Source organism: Diceros bicornis, chromosome 9 (genome assembly GCF_020826845.1).
Source record: "Diceros bicornis minor isolate mBicDic1 chromosome 9, mDicBic1.mat.cur, whole genome shotgun sequence".
Taxonomy (NCBI): Eukaryota; Metazoa; Chordata; class Mammalia; order Perissodactyla; family Rhinocerotidae; genus Diceros; species Diceros bicornis.
In genome coordinates, this window is record NC_080748.1 from 30,480,921 (window position 1) to 30,497,496 (window position 16,576).

General features: G+C 41.8%; 1 protein-coding gene across 3 annotated transcripts in view; it reads left to right on the plus strand.

Annotated features, from left to right (window-relative positions):
* Window positions 1-16,576, plus strand: part of RUBCNL (rubicon like autophagy enhancer) — a 42,088-nt gene that overhangs the window by 14,578 nt on the left and 10,934 nt on the right. For 2 of the 3 annotated variants that reach the window (XM_058548182.1, XM_058548183.1), the window contains exons 3-9: window positions 2,611-2,693; window positions 3,188-3,398; window positions 8,089-8,190; window positions 8,671-8,731; window positions 9,312-9,444; window positions 10,648-10,793; window positions 12,294-12,358. In XM_058548182.1, coding sequence (XP_058404165.1) covers window positions 2,611-2,693; window positions 3,188-3,398; window positions 8,089-8,190; window positions 8,671-8,731; window positions 9,312-9,444; window positions 10,648-10,793; window positions 12,294-12,358 — 801 coding nt within the window. Of the gene's footprint in view, window positions 1-2,245; window positions 2,304-2,610; window positions 2,694-3,187; window positions 3,399-8,088; window positions 8,191-8,670; window positions 8,732-9,311; window positions 9,445-10,647; window positions 10,794-12,293; window positions 12,359-16,576 lie in introns of those variants that run through there. The other variant, XM_058548185.1, reaches the window with a different exon arrangement.

The window sequence follows — 16,576 nt, forward strand, 5'->3', positions numbered from 1 at the left end:
TTTATTAAAACAAGGGCTGCCATTGCTATGAGGTAATGCACATATTCCTAAAATACTGAAATTCCTCAAATGAGATAATCCATGAGAAATACCACTTAAGAGCCAATGATTTAGCTATTGTTGTTAAAATGTGTGGCATGCTTATTTTTAAATATTCATTATGTTACATTCATGCTTTGCATGGATTTATATTTCTGTTAGAACCCTAGTTCAAATAGTTAATGAAATTTTTTCTTTCAAAACAATTTTAAAAGCTGCCTGCCTGCCTCTGTGTGTGTGTATTTATTTATTTCTTACTAGAAGGAAAAGTCCTCTCCCTTTCCTAAAATTTGGGGTTTATTTGTTCTATTGGAAACTTTTGAAAAGTTGAAGATGATGACAATCTTTAACATATTATTCATAGCTTTAAGGATAGCAGATTTTGGACAAACTTTCAATGAGCTGATTTTGAGATAAGAACCAAATTTGAGCAAAATGACACACTCTGATTACAGGCCTTTTTTCTATCTTTTCACTCACCTGCCTGGATGGTTCTCAGGAAAAGAATGACTTGCAAATTAGTGGTTCCTCTGTAAGAGACTGGTCTCCTGCTAGACTGTCTCACAGAGGAGAGTGAGGAGATCTCGAAGAAAAGGGAAAGTCCTCTCCCCTACAAACCACCACCACCACAAGTTATCAAGTGACAGAAGATGATCTTTAGGGCCTAAGATACTCCTGCCCGAGACCATTTGTCGTGTCACCATCCAGGAAGTGGTTCTACAGTTTAAAATGATCTTGTAGCCTTGTCTTTCTCCCAGAAAGAAAACAGGTACCCCAGCCCCTCTCATTCAAAGACAGGGACTCCCAGCAATCTCTCTAAGTACCTTTAAAAACCACTCAGTCTTTTGAGAGTATCTCTTAAATGTGGTAAGGGGATTCATTCCATGGGATTAAAAAAAAGAAGTCCTGAGGGGTCTGGTTCTTTCTTTCTTTGGTGTGGGGCAGCCACGGGGAGAGCAGGCATTTGCCACTAAGACATGGGATTGTCCCCTGACTGCTCCATCTCCAGTGGCAGCCCCAGCACTTTCCTTTTCTAGATAACAGGATATGGAAAGACCACCTGAGCCTGTAAGCGTTTCCTGAGGCTGTAAGAAACAATTCCACAGTTCCTTTTGTTTGCATAGGATCTACACATTTACAGAGCGCTTTTGTATTCCTTATCTCCTTCAGTCTCCTGATAGATAATTATCCTAATTTCAGGGATGAGGAAATTTTAATGCAGAGGCACAGCTGGTGCATGGAGAGCTGAAACTGGACTCCCCTCCGTTTGATTCTTCTCTGTGCTTTTCCCTCTGTACTCGGGATCTGCAAACCATGACCTGCTGGCCAGATCTGGACAGCCTCCTGATTGTACAAACAGAGTTTTGTTTGTTTTGTCTATAGCTGCTTTCTTACTACAGTGGCAGAACTGAGTAATGGCAGTGGATACTGTGTGGCCCTCACATCCTACACTATTTACTGCCTAGTCTTTGTCTTTTTTTTTTATCACTTTTTTTTTGTGTGTGAGGAAGATCAGCCCTGAGCTAACATCCATGCGAATCCTCCTCCTTTTTTTGCTGAGGAAGACCGGCCCTGGGTAAACATCTGTGCCCATCTTCCTCCACTTTATATGGGACGCCGCCACAGCATGGCCTGACAAGCAGTGCGTCAGTGCACACCCAGGATCCGAACCCGGGCTGCCAGCAGCAGAGTGCACGCACTTAACTGCTCCGCCACGGGGCCGGCCCCAGCCTAGTCCTTTTCTGAAAAAGTTTCCCCACCCCAGGTGGCTTCTGAAGCTAAGAGCAAAGTTTTCCACAGAACAGCTGCTTTCCTGAAGATGAGGTGAGGGATTTGAGTGACCCTCCTTGCATCTCTGCATGTCACCGTGAGAGCTGTATAATCATCAAGACATCTGTAGCATTTTGTTCTAATTTAGCAGGTTATGACACCTCAGCTCTTATGGATCTCACAGAAATGTCGCCTTAGATGCTGCAATAAGAGATCACATGACGAATCATTTTTGTTTTGATGGTGTTCATTGCCAGTAATGGAGTGGCCTCAGGGAGCAGAATGGATGAGTCAGCCCAATATGCCCTCTGCTGTTTCTTCTTGTTTTTGATGGAGGAAGACCATTTTAGAGAAGCAATGTGACCTTTCGCAGATAGATTTTGTTTCCGTAAACAGGAAGTTTTGGGCCAATTGCAGTGAAGGGGAGAATCGATCCCATAATTCTATGGCTCTGCTCCTAGACTGTTCCTTCTCACCTTCTCCATCTCCTTTAGGTGGTTTCCATGATCCTCTTCTCTTTCTACCCTCTTTGCCTCACTGGTCTCCTCATTCCCATGCCTTGTCTGAGGATTCCTCCTGAGTTATTCCAATAGCTTCTTGTAGAAATGACCACCATGAAGGCAAAATCTGTAAGGCCCACCACCAGAAGGGTCTTTCTTCTTCTGTCATTCTAATTTATTCTAGAATTGTGCTGATTTTTTAAAAACGATATTTAAAAGCCACTCCTTAGAATTGTTTTGCTTTCTTAGATAATCTTTGAGCTTCTTTTTCTCTAGTTTTAATAACTTGCTATATTGGCAGGTGCTGTTCAAGCCAACGGAAGAAACATTTCTCTGAATTCCTTCCCACCAGAGGCCTTTGTGCTCCCTGTCGATGTAGAAAAGGTGAACATATCTTCTTATTTTTTCTTTTTAAAATCACAGAGAGTGTTAATCCCTTAGATAGCGCCGTTGTGATTTCAGTCTGTAAACTCCCCTTGATGAGGCATGGCAAATAGGTTTCATTTCAGCATATGGTAGAGGCTGCCAGAAGCACTAAGCTGAGAAGGGTTCTGGGGCAGTGTCTGTGCTTAGCGGAAGGTTTTCCATGACTGCGGAATGATGTCTAACATGGGGCCACCGCCAACCTAGGGTTTTATATCACAAGACATTCAACTTGGGTTGTCTGTTGGTTACAGTGGGCTAAATCTTATGTCTCTGAAAGATATGAGCTATACTTCATATAATGACCTATGATAACTCAGTTAAATGAACATTTTTATTTCTATGCATTAACTCCACTTAAATGCAGTGTCTTGATTTTTCAATCTAATACAGCTTCAATGAAAAATGTTGATTTTCCTTGTATTTTAACTAATAGGTTTTTTTTTTTCCTGAAGGAAAACGCCCACTTTTATGTTGCGGATATGATTATATCAGCAATGGAGAAGATGAAGTGGGACATCCTGAGTCAACAGCACCCAGAGAACTGGAGTGTGGAAGAAGCCAGTAGGTCATCTGGGGATGATCAAGCTGACTCTGAAGTGACCTTTTCTCCCAACGTAAAGCAGGAGTCTGGGTCTTCCACTTCTTCAGACAGTGGCTATGAAGGCAAGTGGGGCAAATAGGAGAAAGCTTTATGCTGTGTTCACCACATACATCTCCTGTCCTCTGTCAGATCCCGAAGTCTGTCTTTAAATCCTTTGTCTAAAACTTCCTGAGTCACCTATAGAATCCTCACCATTTCTGCCTCTTGGGCTTGGAATTGGTTATCACGCTCTACTCAGTTGTTAAATCAATATGTTTTCTCTTGGACTTCATCCTACTTCTCTTGGTGGCTATGTTTTCCTGCGTCCTTTGTTTTCTATCATGTGGTGTTCTCCTAGCTCTTCCTACACATCGCTTCTTTTCCAAGTAGTCTTCTTTCATTCATTCCACAAACAAGGAGCCTGTGATGTGCTGGGAATCAGCAGGCATCAAGATGTTCCCCTTCCCTTAAGGAGCTTTCGTGCTGGAGCAGAGGCTGAGGGAGCTGGGAGGGGGGTCACTCGGCCAGCAGAGGCAGGGCCCAGCGCAGTGGGTCACAGAGCGGGAGCAGCGGCCTCATTCTGGGATCTGGGAGGGAAGAGTACCTAAGCTGAGAACTGAAGTTAGGGCTTGACATTTTCTTACCGTTTCCTAAACGTGAGTCCTCCTTCAGTCCTAGATCCTTCTTTTTCTGTATCTACTTCCTGGGAGATTTTATCCACTGCAATATCTTTTCATTGTTCCCTCTGGGTTGAAACACCAAATCGGTGTTTTCAGTCCTGCACCTCTCTTCTAAGTGCTTGTTCCTTTCTTCCAAAAAAAAAAAAAAAAAAAAAAAAGACTAAAAACTAATGCTTTTCCTTTTGACTTCCTTTACCTAACATCTTAATCAGGAAACTTTCAGTAACGAGGGGAGAACTTAACTCCACGTGGTACATAAATAGTACAATGCCAGGGACAAAATAGGTGTGCACTAAATAATTGTTGAGGGGCCAGCCCAGTGGCACAGTGGTTAAGTGCGTGCGCTTCACCATGGTGGCCCGGTGTTCGCAGGTTCAGATCCTGGGTGCGCACCGACACACTGCTTGTCAAGCCATGCTGTGGCGGCATCCTATATAAAGTAGAGGAAGATGGGCACAGATGTTAGCTCAGGGCCAATCTTCCTCAGCAAAAAAAAAAAAAGAGGAGGATTGGCATCAGATGTTAGCTCAGGGCTAGTCTTCCTCACAAAAGAAATAAAATAAATAAATAAATAAATAAATAACAGTTGTTGAATGCACCACCTGGCTAAAGTTCACAGGGATTTTTTGAAAGTATCTAGAGCATTCTCATTGAACCCAGTTGTGGGAAATACAGAATGACCAAGATAGAGGCAGCTCTGGTGTCTGCCTTTTCTGGGGCTTTGTGGCCTCTCTTCACTTTTCTTTGTGCAATTGCTTCATTCTCTCTTTTCTGCAGCCTGACTTCTACCCACCCCCTAGCATCTGGTTTCAGCTCTGGAGTCTCCTTGACTACTCAGCCAGGACCTTGAAGCTCTTGTAGGACCCCAATCCAGATTCCCAGGGGAGGGCACCTGGTTGGGCCTGCTTTGATTGGGTGTCCAAACTGGTCAGCCAGCTGCGGCCAGGGGAGTGAGGGAATGTGATATGGACCATCATCCTCTCTGAGGCCACAGTGGGGAGAAGAGGCATGTGGGTGGAAAGGAAATGATTCCTATTTCAGTACACTGCACTCTGTTGTTGACTTTCTTCTTCCTCGTGCCTGTGCCCCTGTCCTGTTTCTAGTTAGTGAACAAATCAGTCCTGACTTCTCAGTAATAGCAACGTCCCCTCCATCCATTCTTCATTCCTGCCTTTTCCCTGGACCACCGCAGCAGGCTTCTGGCCAGTCACTGTAAGAACTTCATTTAGGTCCTCAATACATATTTGCTGCTGTTAATTTTCTCTCTTTACTGTCAGCCTCTTTCCCCTGCGTCTGTCTTCCTAGAACACAACTTCTTGTCCTCTAAAATGGTCTGCTGGGTTTGTTCCCCATTTTATCCTGGGATGTTTATCCTGTAGGATCCAGCTTCTCCCTGCCTTTGCAACAGCCGTCTCCTGCCGTTTCCCTATGTTGTACTGTGGGCTTCAGTTATACTAGCCTGTGATGCTTGCCGGCAGACGTTTCTCCTGAGCTCCTGCCTCCCTCCCTTCGGCTAGGCTCCCCTGAATGCTGGCTCCCCAAGAACTGCACATTAGTTCCTTTGTCCTTCTAGTCTTCAAAAGCAATCTTCCGCCACCAGCACTGTGACCTGGTCCCTGATTTTTATCACAGGGCAGGGGAACCGTTTATGTGGAATGAAACCTAAGTTGTGCTCCAGAATGCTCTGTAATTGTCTATGTGCATGGCTCCCCCTGGAGTTGTGCATTGTGGAACCCTGCCTCTGAACTTCTTAAGGTCCATGACATGCAGCTGTGTTTTCTTGTGGTTAAGTGTTTCGGTGTCTCAGTTCCTCATGAAATTTTAAACTCTTCGATGGATGAGAATTTGTCTTATTTGTATTTGTGTTTTAACATAGTACCTTGCCTAAAATAGGTATTTTATAAACATTTGTTGAATGGTTGAGTAGAAACTGATGCTTAGCTGGAATTTTTAAAAAATATGAATATGTTAAATGAAATTTTAAAATATTTCTACCACCCAAATAGAAATATTTATCTTTTATTAAGTATCTCTCTTGTGACATTTATGGTGATACATGTTACCCTATGAGGTAGGTTAGCATTCTTCATTTTGCAGGCTGGTCATGAGAGCATTTAAATTAAAAAAAAAAAAAGAAGGAGCTGGCCCGGTGGTGCAAGCGGTTAAGTGCGTGCGCTCCACTGCGGCGACCCAGGGTTCGCCGGTTCGGATCCCGGGCGTGCACCGACGCACTGCTTGGCAAGCCACGCTGTGGCGGCGTCCCATATAAAGTGGAGGAAGATGGGCATGGATGTTAGCTCAGGGCAAGTCTTCCTCAGCCAAAAAAGAGGAGGATTGGCAGATGTTCACACAGGGCTGATCTCTTCACAAGAAAAAAAAAAAGAATAGAAAGTATCAGCAGGCACCTCACTTACGGTGAGCAATGCTTCCTGAAATTTTTTTATTGGTTAAATATATTTTTGTGTTTGTACTAAGTCACAGCATAAATTGTATGTTACTGTATGTATAGTCAAAAGAGTGTGAGAAACAGAGGTGGGTGCTATTGTTCCCATTTTACTCACCAGGAAACAGAAGCTGAGAAGTCGATTGTAGTCAACCAGCTAGGATGGGGCATTGTGGTTTTAAACTCCAGCCAGCCCACTAGGAAGCTGGTTCTCATAACCTCTCTGTAACCTATGGGCTAGAATATTTCCCTAAATTGTACAGTCATGCGCTGCATAGCAACGTAGAGGTCAATGGTGGACCACATATACAATGGTGGTCCCATAAGATTAGTACCATATAGCCTAGGTGTGTAGTAGGCTGTACCATCTAGGTTTATGTAAGTACAGTACACTCTGTGATGTTCGCAGAATGACAAAGTTGCCAAATGACGCATTTCTCAGATGGTATTCCTGTCATGCGACACATGACTGTATTCATTTCTCTGTTTCTCTCCTATGTTTATTCAAATGAATACAGCTTCATAGTAATTATATACTCATATTAATGTACTTCCATTAATACTATGACTATATTATATTAACAGTATTTCATATACGGTTTTCCAGGTTGCTACAGTTTTCACATTTTTCAGCGACGGTGTTTCTTGAGTTAATAGTGTGACTTGCAAAATCAGCTTCCTATTATTTGGCATTTAGGTAGTTTTCAATATTTTAATATTTTAAAGGGACTGCAAATAGTTCTTTTGTGATCAAAGCTTTCTTCTTTCACTTTTTTTTTTCTTTTTAATGACATCCTTAGGATAATTCTCCAGACTGGTATGAGGGATAGAAAAGCATGAACATGTTTGTAATAGTTTCTTAGGGCTGCTGTAACAAAATACCACAAACTAGGGGGCTTAAAACAACAGCAATTTATCATCTCACAGTTGTGGAGGCTGGAAGTCAGACATGAAGTTGTTGGCAGGATTGCTTCCTTCTGGAGGCTCTGAGGGAGATCTATTCCATGCCCCTCTTCTGGCTTCTGGTGGTTGCTGGTGATCCTGGTGTTCCTTGGCTTGTAGACACATCACTCCAACCTTTGCCTCCATCTTCACATGACGTTCTTTCTGAATATCTGTGTCTGTGTACAAATTTCCCTCTTTTTGTGACACCAGTCATATTGGATTTAAGGCCCACCCTAATCCAGTATGACCTCAGCCTCATTTGATTACAGCTGCAAAGACCCTGTTTCCAAATAAGGTCACATTCACAAGTTCTGGGTGGACAGGAATTTGGGGGGTACACTCTTCAAACCAGTACAATGTTTATGTCGCCTATATTCTTTGCCTCACTGTGAAACTGATTGTTTTTTCCCCTCTTTTGTATTTTTAAACTTTGTATTATGGAAATTTGCAAACATACATGAATGTAGGCAGATTACTCTTATACCCAGTATTATTCCATATGCTCATCAGTCTTAATCATAGTGAATGTCAGAACACGAAAATCGCTCCCTGAGTTTTTTAATTCTTGAAGCTGAATTTTTAAGTTCTTTTAAAGTAAACTCTTCGCCCTTTTCATTCCCCAGTTTCTATTTAGTTGGATGTTGCAGGTTGTACAGTTTTTCTTTTCCTTTGTGTTGGTGAAACCTCCTTCCTTTCTTTTTCTAGGTTGTGCTGTGTTACCGATCAGCCCAGTGGTTGAAACACCTACTTACTATGATGGGATGAAAGAGGACTGCAAATGTGACCTTGATGAATTTGTTATTGTAGGTAAGATCTGGATACTCAGTGGCTGTGACTGGGGACCTCCCTCCCATCCACACACATGTTGACATGTATCCTGCGCAGTACCACATTATTGTGTCATTCAAAGAAACTTCTCTCAAGATCAGATTATGTCCCTGATATTAAAAAAAAAGATGTTTTTCTTGTTTGAAATGTCTTGATAGTTAATCCTTCATCTCACTTGTAGAACTGAATGCAAAAGCAGATACTCATTATGGTCTGATGTCTGTTCAGCCTCTCAATTATATTTTGGTGAAATTTCATATAGGGTATATTTTGAAATATCATCTATGGTCATTAGCTGTTGTCTCATAATAGAAACCCAAAAGAACTTGAAGTATGGAGATGCTGAATAATGGGTTCTTTCTGAGAGGCAGGAGCTGTTTTTGTGTTCTTATAAAACTGACTCTGATGAAGTGCAACAGACTGAAAAACCTCACTACTCTTTCTTTTATTTTCCCACAGAACTTGGAGAGTTTGGCAATACCACAGAAACCTGCGGATGTGCCTGCAGCTCCCCCAAGAGGTATCTCTCTTCCATGTCCACCTGCACATAGGCCACTGGGCCATCACCTCTGATGCACTCTGAACGCCAGGCATCTGACATCTCAGGCCAAGTTCAGCCAGTTCCAATGACAGGGATTACCACTTAGAATGAAACAATCACCACTAAAGTTTCTACAGTGTTTTTATAGTGTTTAAAAGACTTTTGTATACATTCTTATTTAATCCTCATGGATAGGCTGGGTGGGTTTTCTTTTCTTAACCCCATTTTATAGATGTAGAAACTGAGGCTCAGACATGATGTGCCTCAGGACACAATCTGTTAAATAGAAGAGGTAGGACTTAACCCAGGTCCTCTGGCTCAAAATCCAGTACCCTTTGGACCACACCTCCAAGTCTTGGTACCCTCAATAAAGGCAAGCTGTTGTGTTGAGCATGGAGGAATTGGGTTGAGTAGATAACTGGTGGGTGGTTGATACATGGTCTCTTTTAGGATGCCTCTCCTGAGTTTTTGGAGTGGGAAGGATAGTGGAAAACATGAAGACCCTTAACACACTCCTCATGAATATAGTTTTCCACTTTTTGCATCTCTTACATTTCAGTATTATTTATGAGCTAGACTTCAGTTCTGCTGAGCTAACAGCCAAAGAGTTGTACCGAGTATTCCGGAAGTGCTGGATGTTGTCAGGAGTTAATTATCAGCTGGCAGGTTCCCTGGATGCAGCTGGCTCAATAGTAAGTATTAAAATAAGTTGGCCTTGAATTGAAAGTTCATAAATTCTCATTTTGCCTGCTGTTCACTTCAGACATTTATGTGTTTCCTTGTATGGTTGCTGGGTGTTGGGGGAGACTTGAAGGACAAAACCGACATTTATAGAGGACCTATTATGCATGAGGGACTGTGCTTAGCAGTTCACGTTTTAATCTTCACAAGCATGCTGTTAGGTAGATGCTACTGTTATGTTCATTTTAAAGTGTTAGTCCCAGACCCTCAGCAGGGCTGGTCAGTGGTAGAGCAGGAGTCATGTCCAGGCTGCCTCATTTGAAAGTCCAGGCTGATTCCCCTGTAGAACACTCTGCCCTCTGACAGCATGTGGACCGGAGGGTAGAGAACTTTGTTGCAAAGGCTAAAAGAGATAGGAACAAAGCACTGTGGAAGTGCGGGGGAGGCAGTGTTTAATTGAATAGGGGAGCTTGGGAGGCTGACTGGAGATCTGAGAACTTGAGCTAAGTATTAGGCCAAGCAGAACTGCAGCAATTAGAAACATGTGGAAGAGGGCATTCTTGGCAAAGAGCAGCTAGAGCGAAAGTGACATGGAGGTGGATAGTGTGTGTATTGAACAGAGTGGTTTGGTGTGGGTGGACAGCATGTGTCTCTGTGTGGAGGGGGGTTGATCTTCCTGGGAAATAAGGCTTGGATGATGGTGGCTAAATTGTGGAGGACGTAGAAGGTTAATTTGAGGAGTTTGGATTTTAAATGCTAATAGGAGAGTTTAATGGTTCAGAGGGGAGCCACTGAACATTATATGTGGGGGAATGGTCTTAGGAGAGCTGTCTCTGGGGAAATCTGATGACAACAGGGGGTTCTGATTGGCAGCATCTCCCAGCCTGTTGACTAAGGGGAGTAAGGCTTCTGCTATGCATAAAAGCATTCCAGGTCACAATGACCTACTTACAGTAATTTGAAGTCTGGAAACAAATTAACTAACTAAAAATACTACAAAAAGTGATCTCAGCTGGGTGGTGTTTTAAGCAATTCTTCTGCAGATGGCTTTAGATACATGAAGGGCTCTTGCTATGTCCAATAGTTCAGCTGAAAGCAGTTTTAATTTTTCATGGTAAATTTAATGTTGGAAGCACGTTTGAATGATGTTTTTATTTCAGTTCTTGAAATATGCTTGTTTAAGTTGTTCCTAAATCCTCTTCTGTGTTATGCAGGTTGTAAATGAAGAGTGTGTCCGAAAAGACTTTGAATCCAGCGTGGATGTAGTACAGGAAATTAAATTTAAGTCGAGGATCAGAGGAACTGAAGACTGGGCGCCCCCTAGATTTCAGATCATATTTAATGTTCATCCACCACTCAAGTAAGTCTGGGTTGCTGCTTGGGCCTCCAATCCAGTTAAAACCAGTTGCCATGGATCCCACCTGACCCCTTGTAGAAGTAGGTGAAGGAAAAAAATAATATGCTGAGGGTCAAAGGAAAATTTGTTTTAGGAGAAGAAAAGTTGGGCATATTTTTATGAGTTAGCTTTCTTGGCATCCTGTTTATCATGGGCTTTTGGGGGCTCTGTAAGTTGTGATGAGTTGAGAATTTAACTACATGTCCTTAATTATGAACATTACATAGCAAATGAAAGTTAAATAGCCTTAAAGGGGATTTTTAAAGTGGCTAATATTGAACCTTAAAAATCATATACAATAATTTTAAAAGATTAGACCACTCCTTTTTCCAGTACAGTGTGAAGTAAGAATTGATGAATAAGTTTTTAAAAAAAGGAAAATTTAATCTTGAGCAGAGCTCCTATAGTTAAGAGATGTAACAGAATGCAAATAAAAATACCTTTGTTCTCTAAGAAGTAACAAAAATCCTAAAAGACAAAACGACTAAGATGAGGCAAAAAAAGGAAATAAACCCATTTATTTTATACGTACACACACATATATATTTAAAGTAGTCGTTTAATTTGTTCTGCAAGTGTATGACCCTATAGACAAAGGGACATTTTAATCAACTACAATTTTTCTGTTCCTCTTGGTTTGTATTTAATTTGATGTGCAAACTACAGAGAGTTATGAAGGGACTGGCGAGAGCTGTCGACTGTGCCCCATGGAGGTGCCTTACAGACTCTCTCTTTTATCTTTTTCTTTGGAGAAAATGCCAGGAAGTTCTCTGGGGCTGCTTGGGCAGGAGTGCTCCCTCTCCACGCCTTGTGAGGGCTCACTTTCCTTAGCGTGGGATGTCTTCTTTCTGGGATTCCCCTGGGCCTCTCTAAGGCACGTAGGCAGGGATTCTGCATGTGTTTACGTTGGCCATTGTTGCTGACCCTGAACTATAATAAAATTGTACAACTTTCTCCACATTTGCAAATCACATGTGAGATTGTGACTCCGACAGTTCAAAACAAAATGCTTCAATAGACTGTCTCTCGCCAGCAATGTTTGATAGCTTTGCCTTACATTGCCCCCTATTCATCTAAATTTCTTTGGATCCAGTTGTGAACTACCCAAGTGCTTCATCTCTGCTGTCTCATCTCCCTGAACTTTCTCCCATGCGTTACGTGTCTTTGGTTCTCTCTGGAGAGAGAATTCCGTGCATGCGCAGTGGGAAGTCCCTAATGACCCCTTGGTGGAATAGTTATTTGTGATACTGGCTTCTGCTTTGATGGTAGCAGGGCTTTTGAAAGACCCAGAAACTTCAACTAGAAAACTCTATTGAATAATTCTACTTGTTTCCCAAATGAAAAAGGACAAAATTAAGGCCCCAAGCCAAGAAAAGTATCATGATGTCAATTTCTTTTCCAATCAGTGAGAAATGCTCCGTTGGCCTTTTCTGAAATGTAACTGTTATTCTTTTCTGTACTCAGGAGGAACCTTGTGGTAGCAGCCCAGAATTTTTTCTGTGCTGGCTGTGGAACTCCAATAGAACCTAGTAAGTATGGATAAAGGATTGCCTACTGATTATGGGATGATGAGGTGAAGAATAACAAAGTTGAGTGGTGCATTGTTTTTGTGAGAGATGCCTTTGATGAGAGGTTGTTATAAGAGCTTCATGAAGAGGCATCGTGACCTACAAGGCTGTGTGACTGGCCTGTTACCTCTCAGACTCTTATCTCCCAGTTGTCTCCCCATCGGGCATTCAGCTCTAGCCACATGACCTCCCTTCTGGTCCTTGGAGGTGGCAGGCTCACTCCTGACTCAGGGATTTGCATTTGTGATTTTCTCTCCCTGGTATGCGTCCCCCACCCAAGACATCCCCATGGATGTCAAAAGTCAAAAGGTTTTCCCTGGCTGCCCTATTGAAAATGTTCACCTTGTCACACTCCTGGCCATACACATACACATGTATGCTTTGTATTACTCTTCTTTCTTATTTTTTATTCTAGCAGTTATCTTCTTAAAACACTCTTTTAGATTTTACTGATTTTTCTTATTATTGTCTGTCTCCCTCACTAGATTCTAAGTTCTGTGAGGCCAGATATGCTGTCTGTTTTATTCATTATTTTATCCCCAGTTCCTACAAGAGTGCCTGGCCCACAGTTGGTCCTCAAAAGATACGTTGAATGATTGAGTGGCTTACCAAGGAGCTAGCCAAACTCCTCTGAGAGGCTTTGAGGAAGTGGCCTGAGGGGATCATTCCTGGGCCAGCTGAGGCCTAGAAAATCAGGCATCCCAGTCAGAAATGCAAGTTGCCCACTTGAGACTGGAATCACTTGTTCTGTTGTGAGGGTATTCGTAGGTCTGACCTGTGGAAGGCTGGGAAGAGGAACTTTGCTGGAAAGGGCTCCCTTGGCCATTGATAGGCAATTTTGGAAGGAAAAAGACTTAAAGGAGCTCGACTTCAAGAAATAAAAATAGAAAGCAGAAATCTGTCTGGGCTTCGTTCTCCCATGTTGAATGATAATGCCTGTCCTGCATCACAGTTATAGCTAATTTTCTTTAAATGAGTCATCTTCCCAGCTAGTCTTGCAGGGACCATGTCTATTTGGTTAACCACTGTGTCCTGGTGCCTCAGTAAATATTGAGTGGATGAGTCAGAAACTATGGACTTGTGACTGTGATTCCACCAACTCTTTAAGTACTAAGCTAAGTTTGTTCAGATACGGAGATGTGAGCCTGTCCTGTGGATACAAACATGGTCCTTCCCTCATGGAGCTTGCTTACAGGAAGACATAGTCATCAGCCAAGTAAATAACAAGGGTGATGCGTGCAACAAAAGAGAAAGTCAAGAGTGCTGTGGGATTTACAGCAAGGGAACTTACTCTGGGCTTGGGGGGCTGGCAGTGAGAGGTTTCATAAGGAAGTGATTGTCCCCAGAAGACTGTGTGCAGGGGGTCACCATGTGCAAAGGGCCTGAAGCTATTGCAAAGAAGTCCTATGTGACTGGAGAGTGAGAATGAGGGGGAAACATGCAGCAGAGGTGCGCAGAGCACAGATCATAGAGGCATTATCAACGGTGTGACAATTCTAGACTTCTCCTGTGAACTTCCTATAGTTCTTAGGATAATTGCTTTAAGCTTTTTATTTTGAGAGAATTTTACGCCTACAGAAGAGTTGCAAAAATAATACAGAGACATCCTGTATACCCTTTACCCAGCTTCCTTTAATGTTAACATCTTATAATAATTGTTAGTTTAATTATTAAAACTGGGAAATGAGCATGGGTACAATCCTGTTCGCTAAACTACAGACTTTATTCAGATTTCACTAAAGACCTTTATCTGTCCCACGATCCAGTCCAGAATTCCACATTGAATCTAGTTGTCATATCTCCTCAGTCTCCTCCAATCTCACACACACTGAACCATTTGAAAAGCAGGAGACAACATGACATTTTACCCTGTAATAGTTCAGCATGTCCTAAAAATAAGGATGATGAACGGTTATCACAACAAAAAAATTAAGAACGGTTCTCTAATATTGTCTAATACTAGTCCATGTTCATTTGTTGTTCTCAAGATGTCATTTATAGCTAACTTCTCCATCCAGGTTCCAATCAAGTTTCATACATTGCATTTACTTATTAATTTTCTCTAGTCAGCTTTATTCTGGAACTGCACTATTCAGTATGGTAGCCACTAGCCCATGTGGCCATTTAAAATTAAAAATCCGATTCCTCAGTCACACTATCTACATTTCAAGTGCTCAATAGCCATGTGTGGCTGGTAGCCACTGTATTGGACAGCACAGATATAGAACATTTCTGTCCTCACAGAAAGTTCTGTTGCACAGCAGTGTTCTAGAAGTTTTCCCTCTTATTATTTTTTTTCTATGACAGTGACTTTTCCTCAGAGGAGAATAATTGTGGTTTAGAGGAGGGTTTGTCAACCTCGGTACTATTATCTTAGGGCAGTGGGGGCGGTCCTGTACATTGTAGGATGTTTAGCAGCATTGCTAGACGCCACTGGCAGCTCCCCAATTGTGACAACCAAAAATATCTCTGGACATTTCCAAATGTCCCTTGGGGGGAAAAATAACTCCTGGTCGAGAACCACTGGTTTAGGGTCTTTGTTTTGCTCTGTTTTAGGTAACAGACTGAGGAAACCCAAAGAGATGGGCATAAGTTTTTCTATATTGATAGTATAATGCTTAGTACATATTCAATGAAATTTGATGAATGGGTGACTGGATATTGAAATGTTAGGATTTTAGTTGTTAGGAAAAGATGAATTATATCAGGAAAATTTATTGGCCCCTTCTGTCGTCCTTTCTCTTCCCATCTTGCTAAGTTGATCAGAAATATAGAGTACAGGGGCCAAGGGTATACCTGTCTTTTTCCCTATTTAATATAAAATGTATGTAGGCCCCAACATAAGCCAAATAATACTCATTATCTGCCACATCAGAGATCTTAATCCAGGGTGGGAAATAGACACAATACGACAGACTTTTCCAAGTTTCAAATTTGAGAACTCAGACATAATCATTAGGCACTTAATAAGTTCTTAACACGTAATTTGTCAATGCTAGAGAGACGTCACGTAATTAATTCAGAGTTTGATAATAGTGTATGTACAAATGTTCTTGCGGCTGACCCTCATTATTCACAAATTCCATATTTGCGAATTTGCCTAGTCGCTAAAATTTATTTGTAACCCCCAAATCAATACTCATGATGTTTCCATGGTCATTCATGGATACGCACAGAGCACCAAGAAATTTGAGTCACCTGAAATTTGAGTTGCTCAGTGCACACATTCCCAGCTGGAGTTGAACAAGGCAGTGCTCTGCCTTCTTGATTTAGTTCTCATTCTGTAAACAAGTCCTTTTCATGGTTTACTTAGAGCTATATTTTTTTTTTTACATTTTTGCTCTTTTTGTTGGTGATTTAGCTGTTTAAAATAGCCCCTAAGCATAGTGCTGAAGAGCTGTGTAGTGCTCCTAAGTACAAGAAGGCTGTGATGTTCCTTACAGGGAAAATATATGCATTAGATAAGTTTCATTCAGGCATGAGTTATAGTGCTGTTGGCCCTGAATTCAATGATATGAGTCAACAAATATACTAAATAAGATGTCTTTAGACAGAAAACACACATAAAACAAGGTTATATATTGGTGGATTGATGAAAATGTTGTGACCAGAGGTTTGTTGTGACCAGAGGCTCATAGGAACCTAAGCCTGTACCCCCCAGGAGCAATGCTTCAGCATTTACTAATGCAGTGTTCATGGCAACTTTATAGAACATTAACTACTGCAAATAATAAGAGTCAACTGTATTTATTGTTTACATTTAAAAATCAACTCTGAGTGTGACCTGGGATTGAGAGGTAATTTGGGCAAGTGCAAAGGCATTAGCTCCTCTTTCTTTCCCTCCATCAAATGTTTGGCAGAGAAGTGGGATATGATGGCTAAAAGCTAGAGCTTCCCCAGTCCAGACTCGGGTTGGAATCCTGTTTGCCTGCTTACTGTTTGTGTGTCTCTGGCGTGTGGCTTAACTTCACTGTCTGGTACTTTCATCAATGAAATAGGGGAAATAATAGTCCTTACTTAGTCCTTACATAGTCCTTATATAGTCCTTATATAGAGGTTCGAGCACAGGGTGATAGAGTGTGTGTAAGATATTGAACCAGTACATGGCACAGGGTAAGTGTTCAATAAAGGTTTGCTCCTGTGGTCACTCAGGCCTTGTTTATTAAAGCTGTCATAAGG